The sequence below is a fragment of the Coturnix japonica genome, chromosome Z, assembly GCF_001577835.2.
Source record: "Coturnix japonica isolate 7356 chromosome Z, Coturnix japonica 2.1, whole genome shotgun sequence".
In the NCBI taxonomy this organism is placed as follows: Eukaryota; Metazoa; Chordata; class Aves; order Galliformes; family Phasianidae; genus Coturnix; species Coturnix japonica.
In genome coordinates, this window is record NC_029547.1 from 48,912,370 (window position 1) to 48,933,295 (window position 20,926).

Sequence of the window (20,926 nt, forward strand, 5' to 3'; positions counted from 1 at the left end):
TGGTAGGTGTTCCTTTAAATACCAAATTGAGAAGGCAGAGGGGGACTTGTCTTTCTTTCCTCATCGCTTTTTCTCCTCAAAGGACGGCACGAAGCTATTGCACAAACCTCCTTCGCTGCTTCTCGTATTCAGACAGAGGAGGCGGTTGTTCCCAGCGGGGCACACCGCTCCCAGCTATAGGGAGCCGGGCCGGGCCGCTCCACCGGAGCTCATCTCATCCGCCATCACGCTTCAGCCCCCCTGCCCACAGGCCTGTCTCCGCCCGCTGAAGGCAGGGTGCCGTCTCTCATGTGTGTGTGTTGCAAAGCGTTTTGTATTGCTCAATAAAGCTGAGAGCTGACCTATAGCACATCGCCTTCTTTGCCGCGCCGGGGCGGAGACAGAACCGGGGGGAGGAGGCAGGAAGGCGGGCGGGGGCTGCTCCTCAGCGCCGGGGCGGGCGGTCATGCGCGCAGAGGGAGTCGCGGAGGTCGGGGTGTTGTGGTCGCAGTTTGGGGCGGCCTTTCCGTGCCCAGCAGGGCCCGGTGCAGCGGGGCAGTGCCGGCGGTACGGTGTGCGGCTCAGCGCGGCCGCAGTGACGCTGCTGTGGGGAAGATGAGAGGCGCGGCGCTGCTGTGGGGCGGCGTTGTCGTGCGGCCCCGGGACTGATGCAGAAGGTCAACAAGAACGTGGTGCTGGCTGTGCTGAGCCTGACCAGCCTGGTGTTCCTCCTCTTCCAGCTCTACTACTACAAGTTCTACCTGTCGCAGAAGGTAAAAATCGTGCTCCCGCCTTTGGCTGCTTTCCCGCAGTCCGCGATTGTGAACGAGGCCGTGAGTGATACGTTCCTTATCGTCTCTGGAGGCTGAAAGCTGAGTCGCTGGCTGCCGTGACTTCATGGCGTCAATATACTCTAGCAACGTGAAGTTGCTTTTCATCTGGGAAGAGCAGAGCGTTATCCGGCTGCTTTGCCCCCGTGGTGCTCGCCTCACGGTGCCTGTGTTTGTCATCCGGCTGTTGATGTCGGCACACAAATCTGAGACCTGATGCTGCGGTCCTTGCAGGTCCCCACGGCTCACGTTGACCTTCTAAATGTACTGCGCTACAGCAGCAGGCCTCGATTTATGCCCCTGAAAATAATGTTAAGAGGTCATAAGCGGTTGTTCAGCTGAAACTTATCTATTTTCCCCTCTTCTTTGTTTTTGATAGAATGGAGCAGTTTTTTCAAAAGCCAGAGGAAGCCAGTCTGGCCAAGACAGCACTAGATGGGTATGTACATCACTGACCGCACAGTTGCTTTGCGATTCTCAGAGAACTTGCGCATGCAAAGCCTAGTTCTCTCGCCTCATTGCTGGGGCTGCTTTATTGTTAACTGAAAGATGCTTCTTTCACTGGGTGAGGTGGTTACATGTTTCAAAACTGTTCAGGATGGAGCTGGGAGAGGGTTGCAACCTAGCAGTCCTTGCCTGTGCAGTCCTTGCAGTGTTATACACTTACAGTCAGATCTCCTGACAGAAGTTTTGATCTAGGCTTTCACGTGCTTTCAGACACAGTATTGAGAAGATTGGCTTTTTGACCCGTGTCTTGTTTGATAGTGTCATGGTAGAAGAGTCAGCTACAGGTTACAGGGTAGTACTCCTTACTTGCTGCACACGCTTAGCCATCTGCTGAGAGCTCCATGTTATCTGGTTATGCTCGATCATAAGGTTCTTCATTTCAGCATTCGCTACTTGCTGTATTCCAGCACTCAGGACATGTTATGTGTTCCCTTACATACTCAAAATTGCATGCTTTTGTTATGTTTTGCTGAAGATTTACAGGATGCATTGCAGCTAGAAATATCATCTTGGTCCTGGGAAATGGAAAACTCAGTCAGTTAAATACAAGTTTGTATGTAGTATACCTAAGTACAGATACTCAGGTACCTGTAGTTAATATTTATTTACAGAAGTCTTTTGCTGACAGATCTCTTCCTGCAAGACCAGCACAGGTGGTTATGGAAAAGGCATGCTGGGAGCTGACTGTCCTTTGCTTTGGATGCAATATGATAACGCTGCTAGTTAGAGAAATAGCCATTTAAGTGCCTAGTTTCTGCTGAGCAGAAGGAATGGTGTTCGTGTTAAGAACTGTACTTGGGAATAATCCAAACCAGCTGCTCCGTGGACTGCTTGCTGGCACTAAGGCTCTTGCAGTTCTTGGTTGGCATCCTCTTTGGAACCACTAATGTGGCATTAGGTGATAAAGTCACAGCTGAGCTTCCAGTCTGCCATTCTGTAAGCAGAGTTCTCTTTAGCTCTAACTTGATCTTTTGGCTGTGTATAGTGGAAATCACTAAAGGGGAGGGCGGGGAGGGGGTTCTTGCCTCTGCTTGTAGAGCACATGTAGTGTGCTGCTCTCTCAGTTACAGCTGTTGATCCATATTCTGTTTTCGCTTGTGTTTTTCTGCTTCCCTGAAGCCAGAATCCTATACCAGAATTGGAAGCTGGCATATGAAATCTGTTTGAGTGGACTTGGCAATTTGAATGTAAGAGTATGAAAGCTTGAGTTGGAAGACCAGGGTCAATCTGTTGGACTCTTAGCTTGGAGTGTAGGCTGTTGTTTTCCCTATCGTGCCTCATCTAGAAATCTTGAGATGTAACAGACATAGAGCTTAGCAGAGGTGTTGCAGTCTTTTTTTTTTTTTTTTTTTTTTTTTTCCTGATTTGAACTGTGTTTTCCATCATGAAATTGAATTCTTGCAGTTAAACAGCTACAGTTCTAATATCAGTTGCAGCTGTGATTGCTGTAAATTGTCCCTATGCCATGGGTGTTTAAATGTGCTTGTTGAAAATTCTCTTCTGCGTCAAGTCAGTAAATCCTCTCACCATGCACATGGCCTTCTTGGTACATCTTCTGCTCTTTAGGCAGTGTGGCCATGGTTGAATGCCCTGGGTTCTTCCTGCCTCCTTGCCAAATCACTGTGTGCACATTAGGCATCAGGGGTAGTTAGTGGTACTGGCAGGCAGCTGATAGCACGAAGCCTCTTTCTCTTCTTATTGGTGTGAACGACAGTGGATGCTCAACACTGTTCTAAAATTCATCTTCTATTTCTCGCAATTCCTAATAGTGTTACAATAAATGATAATTGACTTTGTCTCTCAGGAAAAACCATGGAAGAAAGAATTGCATTTCCTAAGAATGTTTTATGATTAGAGTAAGGTTATTCTCTCCATTTGTCTCATCAGCAGACTAAGCTAAGACTATCATGTATTTTTGACAGTGATAGTGATTGATTTGTGACTGTGTACAGAGATTTAAGCTTTCAGGATTCATAGAAGTCTTGATTTTTTTTCTTTACTTGTTAGTTGCTAAAGCCCTTCCTGGTTTCAGTTTAGAGTGACTGCATTATGCAGTCAGTGTTTGCATAAAGCTTTACTGTTTGAGAGCATTCCATGAAGGATTACTACCATACTTGTGAACTGAAAATGGTTGTCTGGGTCTTTATAATGATGCTGTAAAGACTGTAAAGTTTCCTTCTTTCTCTCATTTGCCATTCTTACGGTTGCTGGGTGGTTGCCTTTTTTTCTTTTTTTCCAAAGGCTTAGCCTCCTTCTTTCCAGCAGAGGTCTCTGTTGACCTAAGGTGTAAAGGATAAACTCAATTGAATATAATGAGATAGGAGAGATCTGTCTTGTCTGCATAAAGAATCTGCCACAACCAATTTGTTGCACATGAAGTCCAGACAGCCTGGGTGTGCTGCTTTTCAGTATTTACCATACGATTGCTCTGTTGGATGCACAGAAGTGGGTGCAGGTTCAGCACTTTCTGCAGAGTTGAGCCAGCCAGGTCTGGTTGCTTCAGGCTTTTGCCAGCTGAGCTTTCAATAGCTCTAGGAATAGAAATACTGCAACCTTTATGGGCACCTGATCATATACCGGGGAAAAACTGCCCACATCTGATTGCTGTTTCCTGTTTTCTAACCAGATGCCTCTCAACCTGCCAGAGTGCACCTCTGAGAAGAACTTGGCTTCATCTTCTCTGTACCTCCTAGTTATGCTGTTATTAAAACTGGGTCTCCAGATTGTGTCTTCCTAACTCTGGATTAACCCACCTCTCTTTGGCCCTTGTTTTCCACCAGAACACTTAAGTACTTTTCTGCAGTTTCTCATGTTATATGCTCCAGCCTTTCCTATTGGGTAAATCTCACCCATCCCAGATGCCAGGCTGTGCCTTTGCCCAGACTCTTTGTTGCTCTTCGTGTCACTGTCAGTATGAGTCACTGGAGCCTTTTTTGGTCTCTGTGAATGGCAGTCCTGCCCTCCAACATACTGAATGATCTTCTAGTTCAGTGTAGCCTTCCAGATTTCTGAGAATGCACTCTTTGCTACTGTAGAGATTAACAAAGTCACAAAGCAGTGTTGAGCAGAACTGAACCCTGCTGAAGTGCCAGTAGTAACCAGTGGTTGGCAGGACATGGTACGGCTGATTGAGAGGACTGTGCCTGCTGGTCAGCTGGTTCTCCATGCATCTTCTGTCGCACTTATCCAGTACATATCTCTCCACTTGAAGATCAGGGGCACTGTGTGGGAGTAGGTGAACAGACTTACTAAAATCAGAGTGTGAGCAGCACCCATTGGTCTCCCCTTGCTCACAGGGCTAATTATTTCTTCCACGGCAGTGAGTTCATTAGGTGCAGTTTGCACTTGGCTGACATTCCCAGTCACACTTTTGCCATTTGTATGCTTACACATGACGTTAGAGGGGCTTTTGCTCCACAAGCTTCTTGGAGGTTGAGATAAAGCTGGCCAGAGTTCCCCACATCCTCCTTTATGAAGTTGGTGTGGAATTTAGCTCTTTCTAGACTTGAAATGTAACAGAGGAGCCTCAGAAGGACATCAGCCAGTTCCCTCAGTACCTGATGTGTGTTCCATCTACTTCTGTCATCAGCTAGTTTATTTAAGTGCCTTCCAACTTGATCTGGAGATGGAAAGAATCAGCTTAATTTAGAGGTTATTCTAGATTACAGAACTCTGAAGCACTTTAACTTCTGGAAATTTTTAAGTGAATATGAAAGATTTTTCCTCTAGTCTCAGAGACAGGGATTGCTTGAGAGCAGGCTGCTCTTCTGAAAGAAGTTGTTTCAATTTCTGCAGTTGTTTATGGAAGTGAAGGCACACTCAGAACATGCATTGATAGATAAGATTTCCTTGTCAGTTGGTCAAGAGTTAATGTACTGACTCATGTACACTTACAAATGATGTTTCTAACTTCTGGTTTTCTCCTTTGTCAAACAGCATGTGGTTAGGAAGTTCCTAGGCTTAATATCCAGTCACAATATACCAGTATATTTGATTGATCCTTTAATTCTGGGACTTGTTGATAAAGACATTGAACAGATCAGAAGTTCTTCTGATGGCCCTAGTCCAGAATGCAAGTACTTCTGTGCTCCAAGAGACTTCACTACATTTGCGCTACTGGACAAAGCATGGAAACACGAAGTGAGTTTCTTTTCTTTGGTTCACATAGTGTATTTTAACACATTTAACTGTACTAGCATTGTGTATCATAGTGCTTCCGTGTTTTTATTAAGGACACAGAATTTGTTGTAAGTCTCCTAAGAGTGTTGGTAGAAGAAACTCTTTTGAAGTAAAAGGTATTCACGCATTAGCTTTTGAGGTTTTAGAAACACATCAGTTGTTGAAAGAGAATGGTAACACTGACTTTGAAGAAAGCCACATAACTGATTGGGAAATAGGTATTGAGAGTCCTTCCTGATGACAAAAGGTTCCTGAGAAGCTATCTGTAGTATTCAGAAGCAACTGTAATGAGGGGTGCCATCCCCTAACAGGAAAAAGAGATTGGTGTTTTAAAAAGGTAGGGGAAATCTGTAAGCCTGTCCTGTAGATAGAGCCATAATAAATTGTTGAGAAAATGCAAGTATTGATTTGACAGAGCTAGAAAGATTATGATAATCCGCTCATTTACGTTTCATTTAGTGCATCTGTGTATTTGCACCATTTTGTTCTGTCACTTAGTGTAGTAGCACCTGCTAATATTCTTCAGTAGCATGAGATTTTAAAGTGGGTGTGTGGAAGTGTAGTAGGGAATGAAGGACAAAATTAAATCCAAGATAATTTCCTCAGCCTTGGCAGCTGGAAATACACAAAGGATGAAAGAATACAAAGTACAGATGCCACTGATAAACAGCTTTTTTCCTTTCCTTTTTTTTCATTCACGTCCCTGTCCACATCCCCATCAAGAAATATTAAAATGATCTGTAGCCATTTTACTGAAGCAGTCCTAACCAAGCAAAGAGTGGTGGTGCTCTGTAGTTGATCAGACAGTGGTTTTAGCCATAGCAGTTAAGAAATTAAAGGAACTGAGAATAAGATTGTGTAGCAGAACACTAATAGAACTCCGTCTCCCCATTCCTTTGTAGCTTATTGTTATTATCTGTACCATCCAGAGGAGTAAATAAAAGGGTTGTCAGGTGCTGATTGGTTCTTACTAGGCAGAATTTTGTCTTGTTTTGGGTTTTGTTTGTTTGTTTGTTTTGGTTTGTTTGTTTGTTTTTAATGAAAATAGGAAAGTCGGGCTTAACATTAGTACATTTAGAATTTCGAAATCTGTTGATAACTGCACGTGAGTGCTTTTATTAGAGTAATGAAAATGGCTTTTAATTGTGGTAAAGATCATGGATTACACTTCATAATATTTGTGTAGATTTTCAGCAAAGGGTTATTTTGTTGATGCTATAAAATGCACAACATAGTGGCTGAGAAAAGCCTTACAGCCTTTACGTTGTTGTTTTATTGACAATTTGCTGGTCAAAATTTAAGAAAAAGAAATACAGCAGTTGATTATGGCTCCTGATTTTTAAGTTGCAACAAATTGTTGAGTAGTTGATGCTTAAATCTGATTAGAAAGTGGAAATTGGGAATCATGTCAGTTAATAACTTTAGCATTCAGTTTTGGTTTCTCTTCTGTTTAGCTTCTCTCCCTCTTCCTGACTTTTCCCGTCTCCTATTTTTAGGTGGGACTTTTTAGAACTGCTGAGAAGATGGGGTTCCAATGGCTAAAGGTTCTAAATAAGGACCCTCGCTTGGATGGGATGGATGATCTGTCTGGGACTGAAATTCCCTTGCACTACATTTTTAAGCTGGCTTCTCATGCCATTCACCTGGTGGTGTTCTATGAGAGGAGCGGAAATTTCCTCTGGCATGGCCCCCTAAGGCTTAAGCAACATATGGACAGAAAATTTGTGCCTTTCCGGAAACTCCACTTTGGTCGTTACCCTGGAGCATATGAAAAGTGAGTTCACAGCACAGGAGGCAAAAGGCTATAAGCATCGTTTCCAAAATAATTTCTTTCCCTTGTATATTAAGTCGACCTTTTCTATAAGTTTTAAAATGTAGATCATGAATATTTTAGCTCTCAGAGTGCCTGTAAGGTAAATTTTTGAAAGTAAATCTGATTCTGGTTATTGAAAATGAGAGTTTCTCATCATTTATAAATGAGAAATGAGAGAGGTAAACTTTAAGTGGCAGGAAATGTAGTAATAACTGATACGTATTTGATGTTCTTCCTGCAACCATATGCATCCAAAAATTTAATGAAGATATAGAACATTGTTGAAAATGGAAAGCAACACAAAAATACTTATTAATAATTTACATGTCCAGACCAAATAAAGAGAAGTGACATTTGTATCTTGCTGAAAAGTAGCAGCAAATGCTTTTTAACTCACATTTGTAAAGTGCTGCTCCAACTCCTTTTTTGCATAAATGTTTGAACTGATGGCATTATCTGTCCCTAGTCTTATGCTTAAACTTTGCACCACGTTGGTGAAGTTACTGTAAATGCCTGCCTTTTGCTACAGCGCTTTCAATATCAGAAAATACAGGTGACAGCAAATCCTGTTACTGTTTTCAAAGCCAAGCGCGTGCGACTATGCTTTGAGAGCTGTATCTTGTATGACATGTGTTTATACTAAAACAGCCAGTCATTTCACAGGTCAAAATAAATCCATTTAAGTTTTTTTTTCCTTAAAGCTGAGACTACTTTTTCTTCCTCTTAAAACATGGAAGCTATGTGCACTGTGTTCCTAAACATTTTAAAATGACTGTGTAAGCTGTTAAATATCACTTTTCACTCATTGTGACGACTTCATGGTTTTTGAACTTTAAAAGCAAATAGCCTCTGTGGACAGGTTGAAATTTGGTTCTAAAGGTGTATCCCATATTTAAACAACCAAATAAATAACCTGAATTTTCAAGAGCACTGAGCAGCAGATCTGAACAAATTTAGTGGAAGTTATGGGTCAATAAAGGAAATGTTGGTCTGAGAAGGTAAGTATGGGCTTATGGGCACAGAATTTCTATTTAAATGAAATCAGGAAGAGTATGAGGATGTATTGGAGCTTTTCCTTCTTTGTTAATGCATTTTGAGTAAGTTTGGACAGAGCAGTCACTGACAGAGGTATGTTTTAAGGTTTCAGGCACTGCCAGATGACAAAATGGCTTGTAGTTTGTAAAGGAGTTGAGTAACCTATTGTCTTTCTTTCCATGCAGGCCTGAACTTCTGTTTGTTTCTATTGATGACTTAAAAGTACAAATTCCAAAAAATCCATCCAGTTTTCTGGAAGAGATGTCACACTCTAGATTTCTTGAATGTAGGTACAGAGAAGCTCGGGCTTTCTTTCAGGTTAGTGGTCATCAGGTAGTGTCTCTGAGATGTAATACACTTTTTCACCAGTTGACCTGAAACTACAAACAATTCATTGCTTTTCTATTGAAACACAACTTTTCACATGCACAAAGCTAAATGCAGGATCTGGAACTCAACAGCACTTAGTATATGGTAATAAACCTAAACTTTATCTGAAGAATCACAGTCTTTCTTTTTTACTTATGAGTGCACTGTTTTTCCATTTTTCAAAACTATGAGAAGATGGGATAACTAACCTGCGCACGGTTTTCTCATAGTCTCACTGCTAGACAGATTCCATGAGATCTTTTGCATCTCTGTAGTCTAAAATTTTACTTAAGGCATTTCTCAAAGTTCTAAGCAGTCCTTACTTTTACATTCATTTGAGCCACATATTGCAGTGCTACATTCCTAGTTCTGATTTCAGATTCTCTGAAACCTCCAGGCAGTAATTATCACAGGTAGAGAAGGTGTGCTTGGGTAAGCATCTTGAACTTCAATGCTGAAATAAGCAGCTAGCTTCTATTTTGAAACTTACCGAGGTGTCTGTCACCCAGGAGCTCCTTGTAACATCGGTTGTGAAGTTGAGTGGTCAGTGCATCGTTTTCATGTTTGTTTTGGGTATGTTTGCCCGGACTGCCTCCCTGGTTTGGGCTTTTCCTTACGTAATATGTTGCTGAGCTGTAGTTGGCATAGTTTTCCATTCACGTAGCAGAAGTTCTCAACGTCCTGTTTTAACACTTGGTGGCGCCAGATAAACTTGCGATATGCTCAGTATTGCTTTCCTCTTGACTGTGAGTACTGGCTTCTCTGAGAGCAGTTAGGAGTTATGTGTGCTGTTACCACCTACCTTTGTCTAACACATATCACATTATTCTGTTTTACCGTGACCTTACAATTCACAAAAACAAATACTGACATTTCAGAGTTGAAATTTGACCTGTGATTCCAGAGCACTTTCTCAAACTGAACAATGTGTGAGAGTAAAGGATAATGCCCAGATATTACTTAAATAAATTTTCAAAGGTCTTTTTTTCCAAGGATGCTGAAACATCCTACAGCTTACTTTTGCTCTCCAGATGTATCCCGATGATGCCTCTGCTGATGCAGTGGAATTCAGAAAAAGAGCAAAATCCTTGCTCCACCTGGCTGCGCTGACACTGAATAACTTGGGAGTGAAGTTCTGGCTGAGCAGTGGAACGTGCCTTGGTAAAACATTTTTAATTCATCTGAAATCTGAAACATTTTATCCTCTGCTGCACCTGTGATGCCACCTGAGGCTAGCCGCTGGAAGGTGGTATCTGTGAAGTGTGAAGCAGATGATTATTAAAATAAGGCCTTTATTAAAATAAGGCCTTTTTCTCCTGATCTGATTTCATGATTTCTCCTGAAAAACCTGAGCCTTGGAGATGATGAGTGTATTCCAAGTAAAGATTTATGGATTGCTAGCAGTTTCTGTATTGTGTTGATCTCTGCTTAGAAAGCAATTACAAGTTCTCTGAGTTGTGTGGCTTAAAATTTGTTTTGTGCTGGCTGGCAGATGCAGTGATGAACATATTTTTCTGATGTTGTTGTAGACTCTCACCAGATTTTCTTCCCATGCTCTTTAATGTTGATCACTGAGCTTTTATGCATATTTAATATCTATTTATATATTTTAAAACACAGTATTTTAATAAAAAAATTAAACTAGTAGAAAAGGCACTACAAGTTCTTAATTCTGTTGGAAATTGAAAGAAGTATCTTCTTATTGGTGAAGATCCTCCTTACTGAAATAGGCTGTGATAACTCACGTGTGCAAGTCAACTTCTTTTTTATTTCTGGCTTAGAGAATATTGTTTTCTGAATGAACCATCACCAAAACTGCATTAATGGAACAAGCAAAAGAATGTCCCAGTTCTTGTCTTACTGTTTTTCAGCAGTGCTTCACATTTATTTGAAGTAGTTGAAAATTATAAACATGGCTGCAGCCCTATGACTATTCATTTCTTATTAAATTTGAACCCAAATAAATAATGTATTTTCTTGTAAGAAATCCAGAATAGAAAGATGAGGATATTTTCACTTTAAGAGTTAGTTGTTTCTCATTCCTAACTTCATAGAGAAAGTAGGTGGCTGTAAGTGCATTAGTCCTTCTGTTTTCTTCAGTGTGATTCATTTGTTACTAGAGAAAGCGGAAGTCTTATTTTTGTCCTCATTTGAGGATTTCAGGCTGGTTACCTTTCGACAGCTCATTTTTGTTCTGCCTTTGTTTCACAATATATTTCTCATGCTCCAAAGTTAACTAATTATTATTTCTTTTTCTTGTCTTTTTTCTCTACTCAGGATGGTATAGACAGTGCAATGTCATTCCTTACAGCAAAGATGTGGACCTGGGGATCTTTATAAGGGACTACAAAGCTGATATCATTCCAGCTTTTCAGAAAGCAGGATTACCATTAAAGCACAAATTTGGCAAGGTATGCAGATAAGGAGGAATTCACGTAATGTGTCTTTTTGTAGGTTAGTAAGTTTGTGTACTGCTGCAGTTCATTTACATAGACTTGGATATATGAACTTTCATCCTGCAGCCTTTTATTTCTGAATGTTTTACATACACATACAGACTCCCTCGTGTTCACTGGGACACTGTGTAAGAAAACACCATTCTGTCTGGTGTCAGTCTTGTGTGGGGAGTCTGAATTTCACACAGGAGAAGTTTTGCAAAGTTCTAGAGGGTTGTCATTTGTGTCAGTGCTGCTAGAGAAACTTAAGATAGAATTTAATATTTGATATTGGATGTGGCTGAGTGTAGGAGGGGATAGGTAACAGCTCTGAGATTATCTGTGTCCTTGTGTGCAAAGATAGCAGAAAGTGAAGGATTGCTTGAGGTGGGTACTGGGCTAGTCCATTATCAGCTTATGTGGACCTTTATTATTTTTCTCTGGAGTGTAAGCTTCTGAGTGGGATGTAAAGGTAGAACAAAGAAACAAAAGTACAGGGATGCAAAGGTTCAGCCACAGTTAATGTTACCATTGCTGGTGCAAGTGAGTGTTTTATTGTCAAAGAAGATGTTATCGTAGGTGTTGAGTGAAGATACTTCATAATTGCTTGCTTATTCACTGATATTATTTTGCTCTTTTATGTGAGCCCTTTAGCAAATGGCATCCTCAGGTGGTGGCAATTTCTGTATGGATCACAGTAGGCTGTTCTGTTACCTGTGTGAGGATAGCTGGGAGCCCTAAGCAAGCCATCTTCTGTTCTTGGTGCAGAGCAAATGCAGCTGTAAAAGTTAATTTTTTTTTGTGGTGTTAAGCAGACAGTACTGTTAGAGCTAACTTGAGTTTTGTGTGACAAGCCATATTGGTTTGTGCTGCCATAGAGTTAATTTTGTTCCTAGTATCTGGTGTGTATTTTGGATTTGCGACCAAAATAGTGTTGAGGACATACCAGTGTTTTATCTGTTGCTCATCAGTGCTTATATAGCATCAAGGCGTTTTCTGTTTCTCATGCTTCCATGCTAGCATAGTATTGCACAAAAATTCGAAAAGGGCAGAGGCAAATGCAGATAAACTGATCGAAGGGATATTCCATAAAGAAAGGTAGGATAAAGAAGAAAGAAGGGAAGAGTATTTGGGACTGTGGCATCTGTCTTCTCAAGTATCTGTTATGCATAATAAAGCCCTGCTTTCCTGGAATTGCCAGGATGTCTGCCTGCCAATGGGAAGTAACAAACTAGTCCCCTATTTTGATGTGCCTGCATGTGCAGCTTCTGCTTTACCTATTGCTGCCCTTATATTGACCCACAAGTTTTCTTGCTCTTCCTTTCACTCTCCTTTTCCTGCTCCCCTGTCTTCCTGGTGGTGAGAGGAAAAGTGAGTGAGTAGCTGTGCAGTGCTTATCAGCCTACTGGGGTTAACTCACAACAAAGGCACTTTTAAAATTCTTATTTTAAACCCTTACCATAGTACCTTTTCTCCTGAAAGGGCCATGTTTAAGTGCTTTCCAAATAGAGTAGCAGACTTCATGGCATTGAAAGGTCATCATTCTCTACTTTCATCTGTTTTACCATAAGCATCTAAATGGAAAATGGTTTGCTTTAGATTCCTGCCTTTCTTCACACAGCTCTTTTGTGTTCTCCTGGAAAACTGCTGGAGTACTGGCTTACTTGCCTAGGCTGATAGACACTGCTGTTGATCTTTGAATAGATTGCTCTGTGTTCACTTTGTGGCAGAAAGCAAGGAGATAGTGCCAGAGCTTTGGTGAGGGAAAGAGAAGACAGTCCCACTGAGGTGCAGAAAACTAGTTTTCTGAAGGCACCAAAAATAAAGGAATTGCTGAGTTAGTGTATTTTCTACACTTCCACTGCATCATTGAAAATAAATCAGCTCCCTGGAACCTGCTGGCTTCAGTAGCCTTGTGTTTTTATGAGTGCATATAGTCTGTATTTCTGTCTTGCAGGTAGAAGACAGTTTGGAACTCTCTTTCCAAGGAGATGGTGATGTGAAACTTGATATTTTTTTCTTCTATGAAGAAGATGACTACATATGGAATGGAGGAACTCAGGCAAAGTCGGGCAAGAAATTTAAGTATGAACTGGATTTATACCTCTAATAGGAAAGAAACAGAGCAAGTTAGGTTTAGTGTTAGTGCTCTGTATCTTGTGTTTTTGTTTGGCAGTGTCTCTTCTCTTTGTGGCTGGTATCAGAGGAGAATCGGAGATTTTGTACTTTGAGACTACAGAAGTGAAAAGATAACAATACTGTGCCTTACTAGAGAGGTGCTGGGCCTGTCAAATGCTAGTTTTCTTGTGAAATCTGAAACAGCACCATCATGTCATGTGTGAGGCAGATGCTATCTGGAATGTGCAAGCACTAAGTTAAAGATTTAGGATGAGAAGGAAGTCTCTTAAATTTTTTTTTTGTTGCTCAAACATGTAATGTGCAAAACAAATCCTTAGGCATCTGTCTTGACAAGTGTTATGCCAGAAAGCCTCAGCTGTTCTTCCAAAGTAAACTCCATAGTTTTGGATGTTGTAATGATTTGGAATACTTCATTGACTGTAATGATGTGACAGCAGTGCAGGTAATTATTGCAGACCTTCTTGCTGTTCATGTTCTGAGGATGGGATTTTAAATAGAATAGCATATTTCTTGCTTCCTTCTTTTCAGTGCTAAAAGAGCCAGTAAATACAACAGCTTCTTAATCTATTCAGCAAGCTGAATAAAGGTTTTGATAGTTTGATTTGTTTCTTTCCACTACCCATCTTCTCCCAGAGACACTTGCAGACTAGTTGAAAGCTTTGTTGATTTACTTAGAATCTATCGTTATCTTCCAAATTTTGCCTGAACTGCATTTGCTTATAGTTAGCTATCAGGAACTTAGTGTGCACTGTCATCCAGACAGTGATAGTGTGTGACTCCTTGCCATAGACATATTTGTTCTGAAATGATAAACAAAGATTGGGGAAGGTACTTCGACAAGCAGAGTCAAAAGGTGTGCTTAAAAATAGACCAGGGGAGGAATTACTGGAATATTTCTGCATAGGAAATGTAATGTTTCATAGAATACAGCAACAGTTTTATGGTTGTCCAGAGCAAGTATAATATCTGTTCTTTCTGTACAAGATGATGGAAGATTTTTTTTGTTTTATTTTTCTAATGTATTTACCAGGCAGCTGACCAGAAAGTTCTTTTTTCTTTGTTTGTGTTTCACATCTGTTTCCATTCCGGTAAAGCCGACATCCTCCTTCAAAACTGCATTTCAGTAGCAGACTTTGGGACCCTCAGTTTTGCTTAGCCCTCAAACTTCCAAAATTTTGAGGCTGGCTGAAGTAGAGAGGTCAATCAAAAGTGAAGTGATTTTTGGGTTGTGTTGAATCTGAAATCTCACCTGCTGTTTGTTTGTATCAGAAGAGAGACTGATTGCTGCTGGATCATCACAGATGTGGAAGGCGGCTCTATTCAGAGATATTTATGATTTTAATAAGTGGAGGGTAAAATATTTTTTTTTTTTTTCAAAAACCTAATTATTTTTGCCAATGTATTTTCTATAGATCTTGCTAAATAAAACTATGAAGGATGAAATTATATCTCATTTAGTCTAGAGTAGCCATTTTTCTCTCTGCAATACTCAATTGCTGTGTGCAATTCAGCTTGATAGGTGAATGATTTTCTGGGTTAATAAGAAGTAAATATCTTCCTGATGATTATAAACCCACTAGTAAAGTTTACCTACCTTCTTTTCCCCTTGGTAACTGGCTTTTTTTAGTTCTTTTTAGTTCATTTTAAAGCTAATTGTCAGTCCCTAGATATAAATTAAAAAGCGCTTGCTCACTCTTTTTCACCTCCATTTAAAGCATGAAAGCAAGGTTGTTTTATTTTCTGAAATTGTTTACTCAGCTCTTAGAAGAAGTATTGGCTTTGTACCTGGAGGTACTTGCTTGATTTTTAATTCCTGCAAACGCACAAATCTTTTAACTCTTTTTTTCTCCTCAAAGTGCTAATTGTTTGCAATTCCTTTCTAACCTATGAAAAATTAATGTTGAGAATACTTATTTTTTTTCCCGTGGAAGACTTAAGGAGTGATCCTCTGCAGGAATGGTGTGTAGACTTTGGTTTAACACATAGGGCTCCTATCAGATGTCGTTCTGATCAAGCTGAAATTGACCTGTCCATTTCTGCTAGTATCAGCGTAGGGTGGGGCCTACACTGAGCCCTCTGCAGGAAAGAACGGGCACAAAACAAGGTGGGTTTGGTGGAATATATATCAATTTAAATGGGCCTACGTGGTCTCAGAAAGTACAGAGTGGCAGCAGTATCTCAATTCTTCACAGCAGCTCCGAGTCTGGCTCAGTGTTATAAGCGGGGTTACTGAAGGTTAATGGAATGCTTTATTTCATGAGATTGAAGAAAGGCAAAAACTTATTTGTAAAAAATTATACATTCTGTTTCCATGCCTGACTCATAGCAAAGTCTTCCATGCTGTTTTTGAAGTCCTTTTTCCCCAAAAGTGTGTCAAATATAGTGTTATCCTTCAAACAAGGTAGCTTAATTTCAGTTTATACAAGGAAAAGTAGAGACAGGGACTAATTTCTCTTACATGGGAGAATTGTATGGGAGTAAACAGCAGTAGAATTAGAAATGCTCCTCCTCAAGAACATGTGCCAAATGTTAAACAGCTACTGCTGATTAAAAACCCCATCCAGTTGGTAAATGATCCTTAATAGGTAGGGCACTATGAAATAAGAAAACAATCTGCAAATGTAACTTGGCCAGTCAATGGTATTGTTTGGTGGTTTTTTTTTGTGAACTGACTTACATGTGCTAAGCTAAATATGTCTTCTGCTGGTGATCATATCCTTTTGTGGTGCAGGTATCTCTTCCCAAAGTTTACTCTGTGCTGGACTGAATTTGTGGAACTCAAGGTACATGTACCCTGTGAGACCCTGCAGTATGTTGAAGCCAACTATGGCCCAGACTGGAAGGTTCCTGTCAAGACGTGGGACTGGAAGAACTCACCATCCAACGTGCAGTATAATGGTGTCTGGCCTGTTGACGAATGGGATGAAGTCATTCAAATCTACTGAACATCTCTTCACTCCCAATAAGTGTCTGGTATCCTTGAAACTGTCAGTCTGTAATTTCCTGTCTCCCAAAGGCATCAACACCTGCTACTTTTGTAACTCCTCATCTGTTTCCTAAAGAGACATTTTCCATTTTTGTCTTAGCAGATAATTTTTACACATTCATTGTGAGTTGTCCACATAGTTAAAGGCAGATTGTGGGAACTAAGGAGGAGGAAAGCTGAAAGGAAAAGTATACAAAATCTTGCAGTGAACGTATGGGCAGTTGACTGTTAAAGTAGAACCCATGGCCAAGTTGCTTGATCTGGGGATCATCAAAACCTTGGGACCATTCGCTTCTCAAGAAAGATAGAATGGAAAATCCTGAAGCTGTTCTGTTTTCTTCTGAGGAGCTTATATGGATTTACAATTCTTAAACACCCAATTTGTGAGTGCATTTAATTTGTGACTGATGTATTGCTATAGTGTGTAAGGGGGTTGCCTCTTGGAGTGGAATGTTTCAGTTCAGAACCTGTGTGACCCACCCACTCTGTATGCGTTGGGTTATGGTGTAATATTAAGTGAGGGAAGAATCAAAAGCACAATCTGCATCAGACATCTTCAAGTAACAGTTGTATTTTTTTTTCATGAACTAACCACCACATGTATTAACAACAGGGAACATTAGGTGTTTTTCTCTCTCTCTCTCTTTTTTTTTTTTTTTTCCTAGAACTTGAGGGTGTACGCTGCAGGAATGTTTTTCCCATTAGAATACACTACCTGGCTTTGATGTCCCAATTGGTGTTCCCTCTGTAGGTGCCAAGCAGAGTTTAGAGGATCATATCTCTTTCTGCTCTCTAAAAATGAGGGAATTGATACTTTTCTGCTAAACCTGGGCTTACGGAAGGTTGATATGAATCATAGCTCTTTTCTGTAAGCATAAGCAGAAGTGTGTACAAATACTGACTGCTCCATCAAATTCACAACAGCATAATTGCAAGTGTATGTTAGGCTTTGAATGGGAAAGGTGCAAGCCTGATAGCTCCCTTGTTTCTAGTTGCACTTTTGGCCAGTGAAATGAGCTTTTTTGTTCTGTGTTTTGGGGAAGGAAAATAGCTTTCATATGAAATATGAAGTGAGCAGGATTGTTCCAGTCCTGCTCTGTAGGGAAGATGAGACCATTAGCATTAGTGGTGAGTTAGGACTAGTATGTGATTCGTATCCATACATCACTTATGAACTAGCATCAAGGTACTGAATGTTTGTCTTATTTTCTTGCAACAGATCTGGATTCCCACTTTCCTTGTTAAAGTAGAAGGGCTATCTATGATCTGCAGCTCTTCCACACTTTTACTGGCAAGACTGAGAGTGTGATTTGCATTCTGTTGGTGTGCAGTTTTCAGCTCTGTATTCAAATACATATAGTTCTGGAGAGATGAAATGGCAGCTGTCGTGGGGCTGTTCCACTACTGTATCATTCCAGCTGCACTCTGGGTCTTCACTGCAGTTTCCATCCTGGAGTGTGTGGCATACGTTTCCCTACTCGTTCTCTGTGTTCCAAAGTTCTCCTGACACTGAGGCACTGGAGTGAATTATGCAGCTTCTGACACAAACTTGTCATGTTGTCTTGACGTGGTATTGTAACTTTACCTAACTAGGAAGAACAAGGTGTGAAATCCCACTATTGCCATTTACCTGCACACAGAAACATTGCGTCATAAGGGGTAATTTCTCAGGTGGATTTTTTTTTGTGGATTTTTTTTTTCCTTAAAATGGAAAAGCCAATGTCCTCATCATTTTACTGCCCAGAACTCTGTTGTCATTGACTTCTGTGTTCAGCAGTGTACAGTAGGCCTGCAAGTTTTACAACTACAGTAGATCTTTTAAAAGAATCAAAGGACTTGATTTAAAAGAATCAAAATTCTATCAGAAAACTGTAACCCTGTCAAATTTGTGACTTCATAGATGGAAAGAATTTGTAATGGTAAGAATGCATGTCCCTGAGAAGAGAGGATGTCTTAAATATTTGATGATAACCGTGTATAAGTTATTCAAGTTAAAATATTTTTGGAAGATACAAATAAATATTTAACACTGATTAGAAGAATGAGAGTCTTAGTTTACTGCTCAGTTTGTGGTTTCATGCCTCATTTTGTCATCTTGGGCTGCATTTCTGACAGTCATTGTAGTTGCTGTGAAACACTGTAAAGGAAAAAGAAAAATGTGAGCTGTTTCTTACACTGCGTAGTGACTGTTTATTTTGAGCTTTTTAATAAACTTGATGAGATGTCAGCTATGCCAAATCTGATTTGGCATTCTGATTTGATTCGCTGTGTGCTGGCGATGGTGTTTTATCGTTACACTTTCATGCCACTTGCAATGGAGTGCTCCCTGCTTTCCTCACGGTGGAAGCTCTTCACCAAGGAACGCTTTAATTCTTCATTAGCATTCATCTAGACTTGCAGCTCCTATTGCAAAGCTGGTTTTCAAAACACTGGAGTATTTAATATATTCTCCTTTAATGTTCCCTTTCCAGTGTCCCCTTCATGAAATAGATTTTTTTTTCTTAAGAAAGAATGCAAAATAGCATCAAGTGTTGGTGCTTACCATAATCTTGTGGTCTTAATTTTGCCTACTGAAAGTACTTTGGTGTATTTGCCTTGCTTGTCAGCAGAGTAAAAACTCCCTCTGAGTTCAGAAGGAGAAGTTGTAAAACCAGGAGCAAAACAAGTCAGCGGGCAGAGAGCAGAAAGCTGAACTTTGAAGGATAGCTCGCACCTGTTACACAACATTTGTTGGTTCTCATTAAACCAGAACACATTTTTTACCTGATATGATTCCAAATTGATATACCAGATTGTTTCCATAACTGAGCACACGACAAAGCAGAAAACTACGAAGTTATGTTGCTTTTCTCAGTCCAGGAGTATGTTATGCATAATTCTGCAGTTAATTTGCAGCAGAAATAAAGCCAGTCTGCCAGTGCATTGACTGGTGCTGGAATCAGATTCCTCAGGCTATTGAGTGCCATGATGATCAAGATGACAAATACTGTGTCTTGAAAGACCGTCAGACTGACCTACAGGGGAGCCCAAACTTGTGTATGTTGCTGTTTACATTTTTATTGACTTCAAAATATAAGTAATCAAAATCCACAACAAAGATGGTTGGAATAAGGTAGAAAAAAGGATCTTGCAAATACACAAACACATGACAGTTCTGCATGTCTCCTGATGTGCTTTGTGCACCCAGCTAAGGAGTGGTGTAAAAGGAGTACAGCTGGTTCTGCTAGGAGGCACACTGTGACGTGGTGCCAAAGAAGCACCCAGACTTAGGGGTTTATTTCATGCTAGGTTCCCCTGAATTGCCCAGTTCCAGATATATTCTGAATTCTAGTGCTGTTTTACCTTCCTAATTTACTACCTTCATTTTGAAAATGGACAGGGGCAGCTTCAGCGTTCTCTCCACTGCATGTATTTAAAGTCTTAACTGACAATACGTGGAGTGCTTTCATTTTCATGTGGCAAACAAAGCATACTACAGGCTGCCTGCGTAGATTCTGGGGTGTGTTACACATGGAAATGCACAAGGCTTTTGATTTTGGTGGCCACTAAGAACACATCAGCTTAGACTTAAGGATTAATTGTAGCTAATCCTGTCTTCCGGTTGGAGTGAGTTAACTGTTTTCCATGGTTTCCTACTTCCATAAAATTGCAGTTGAAATCATTGTTTGTGTATGAGCCTAAGAAGTGATATTTCTGGAACCTGGTAGTGGAACTGAGCACCTATGAGCACTAGCTCATAATGGGAATGATGGTGAAGCCAGTCCCGGTACCGCTGTGGAAATGATAAGAAAGTGCACAGTCTTAAACATTTTACAACATCAGCGAAGCACAGCTTTTTGGAAGGATATGTCTAAGCCAGACTGCGGCTGTTGAACAATCCTGCTGCACAGAGCAGACGATGCTTCGCTGTGCAGGGCAATAAGTGTTGGAGGGAGATGCTGTCTGGAAGGAATGTTCAGATGGCCTGAACATTCAGGGTTTGTGTGTGATTCATCCCAGTCTTCTTTTAAAGCAAGAAATGAGAGGCAAACAAGACTGTGTAATGACACAGATATAAAAGAGTCGTGAAAATATGCCCCGAGTCTTTCTCTGCTGTCCAAATGAAAAATAAATAGCTGTTTTTCTTATGCCCTTTCCCTTGAAACAGACTCTGGGAGATGTTGGCTCCTGGTGTTAAAAACAGTTTGTATCCTTCGCTGCTTTAAAATTCTCTCCCTTTGTCATATGCTGTGAAGTCTGCCAGCTCAAGAGAACAACAGTCTCTGCTTTTCGCTGTCACTCGGAATTGTTTATTTTGCACAGATGAATGAGATGTTGAGGGGGTGGCATCAGTGTAACAACAGATACCTTCCTTCTTACCAGCCAGTCCTCTACTAACAATTCTGTCCTTTATCGTATGTTTGCAGAACTCTCCAAGTTCACGCAGCTGCTCAAGAAACTCTGGTGCTTGAGCCTTATTTTCTTTAACTACATGTCTTGTAGTTACATCGCAGTGTATGGCTGAATAAAATACAGAAATGAGGTCTGTGTACAAACATGTAAAAGAAAGATACCCTCCACTTGCACCCTCAGCTTTGGTAAATAAGCACCAGCAGCTGATTTCCATCCATTGGCGGTTTTCCCTAATGGCATTGGTTAGCCTAATAATCTCTGT

The 20,926-nt window shown here is 40.6% G+C and overlaps 1 protein-coding gene across 1 annotated transcript; it reads left to right on the forward strand.

The window, feature by feature from the left end:
* Nucleotides 1-435: 435 nt before the first annotated feature.
* Nucleotides 436-18,533, forward strand: FKTN (fukutin). The gene is made up of 9 exons (XM_015849615.2): nucleotides 436-752; nucleotides 1,189-1,248; nucleotides 5,253-5,456; nucleotides 6,992-7,269; nucleotides 8,529-8,661; nucleotides 9,744-9,873; nucleotides 10,990-11,123; nucleotides 13,105-13,232; nucleotides 16,018-18,533. Exons 1-9 carry the CDS (start codon nucleotides 648-650, stop codon nucleotides 16,229-16,231), a joined length of 1,386 nt encoding a protein of 461 aa, XP_015705101.1. The 5' UTR covers nucleotides 436-647; the 3' UTR covers nucleotides 16,232-18,533.
* The last annotated feature ends 2,393 nt before the right edge of the window (nucleotides 18,534-20,926 follow it).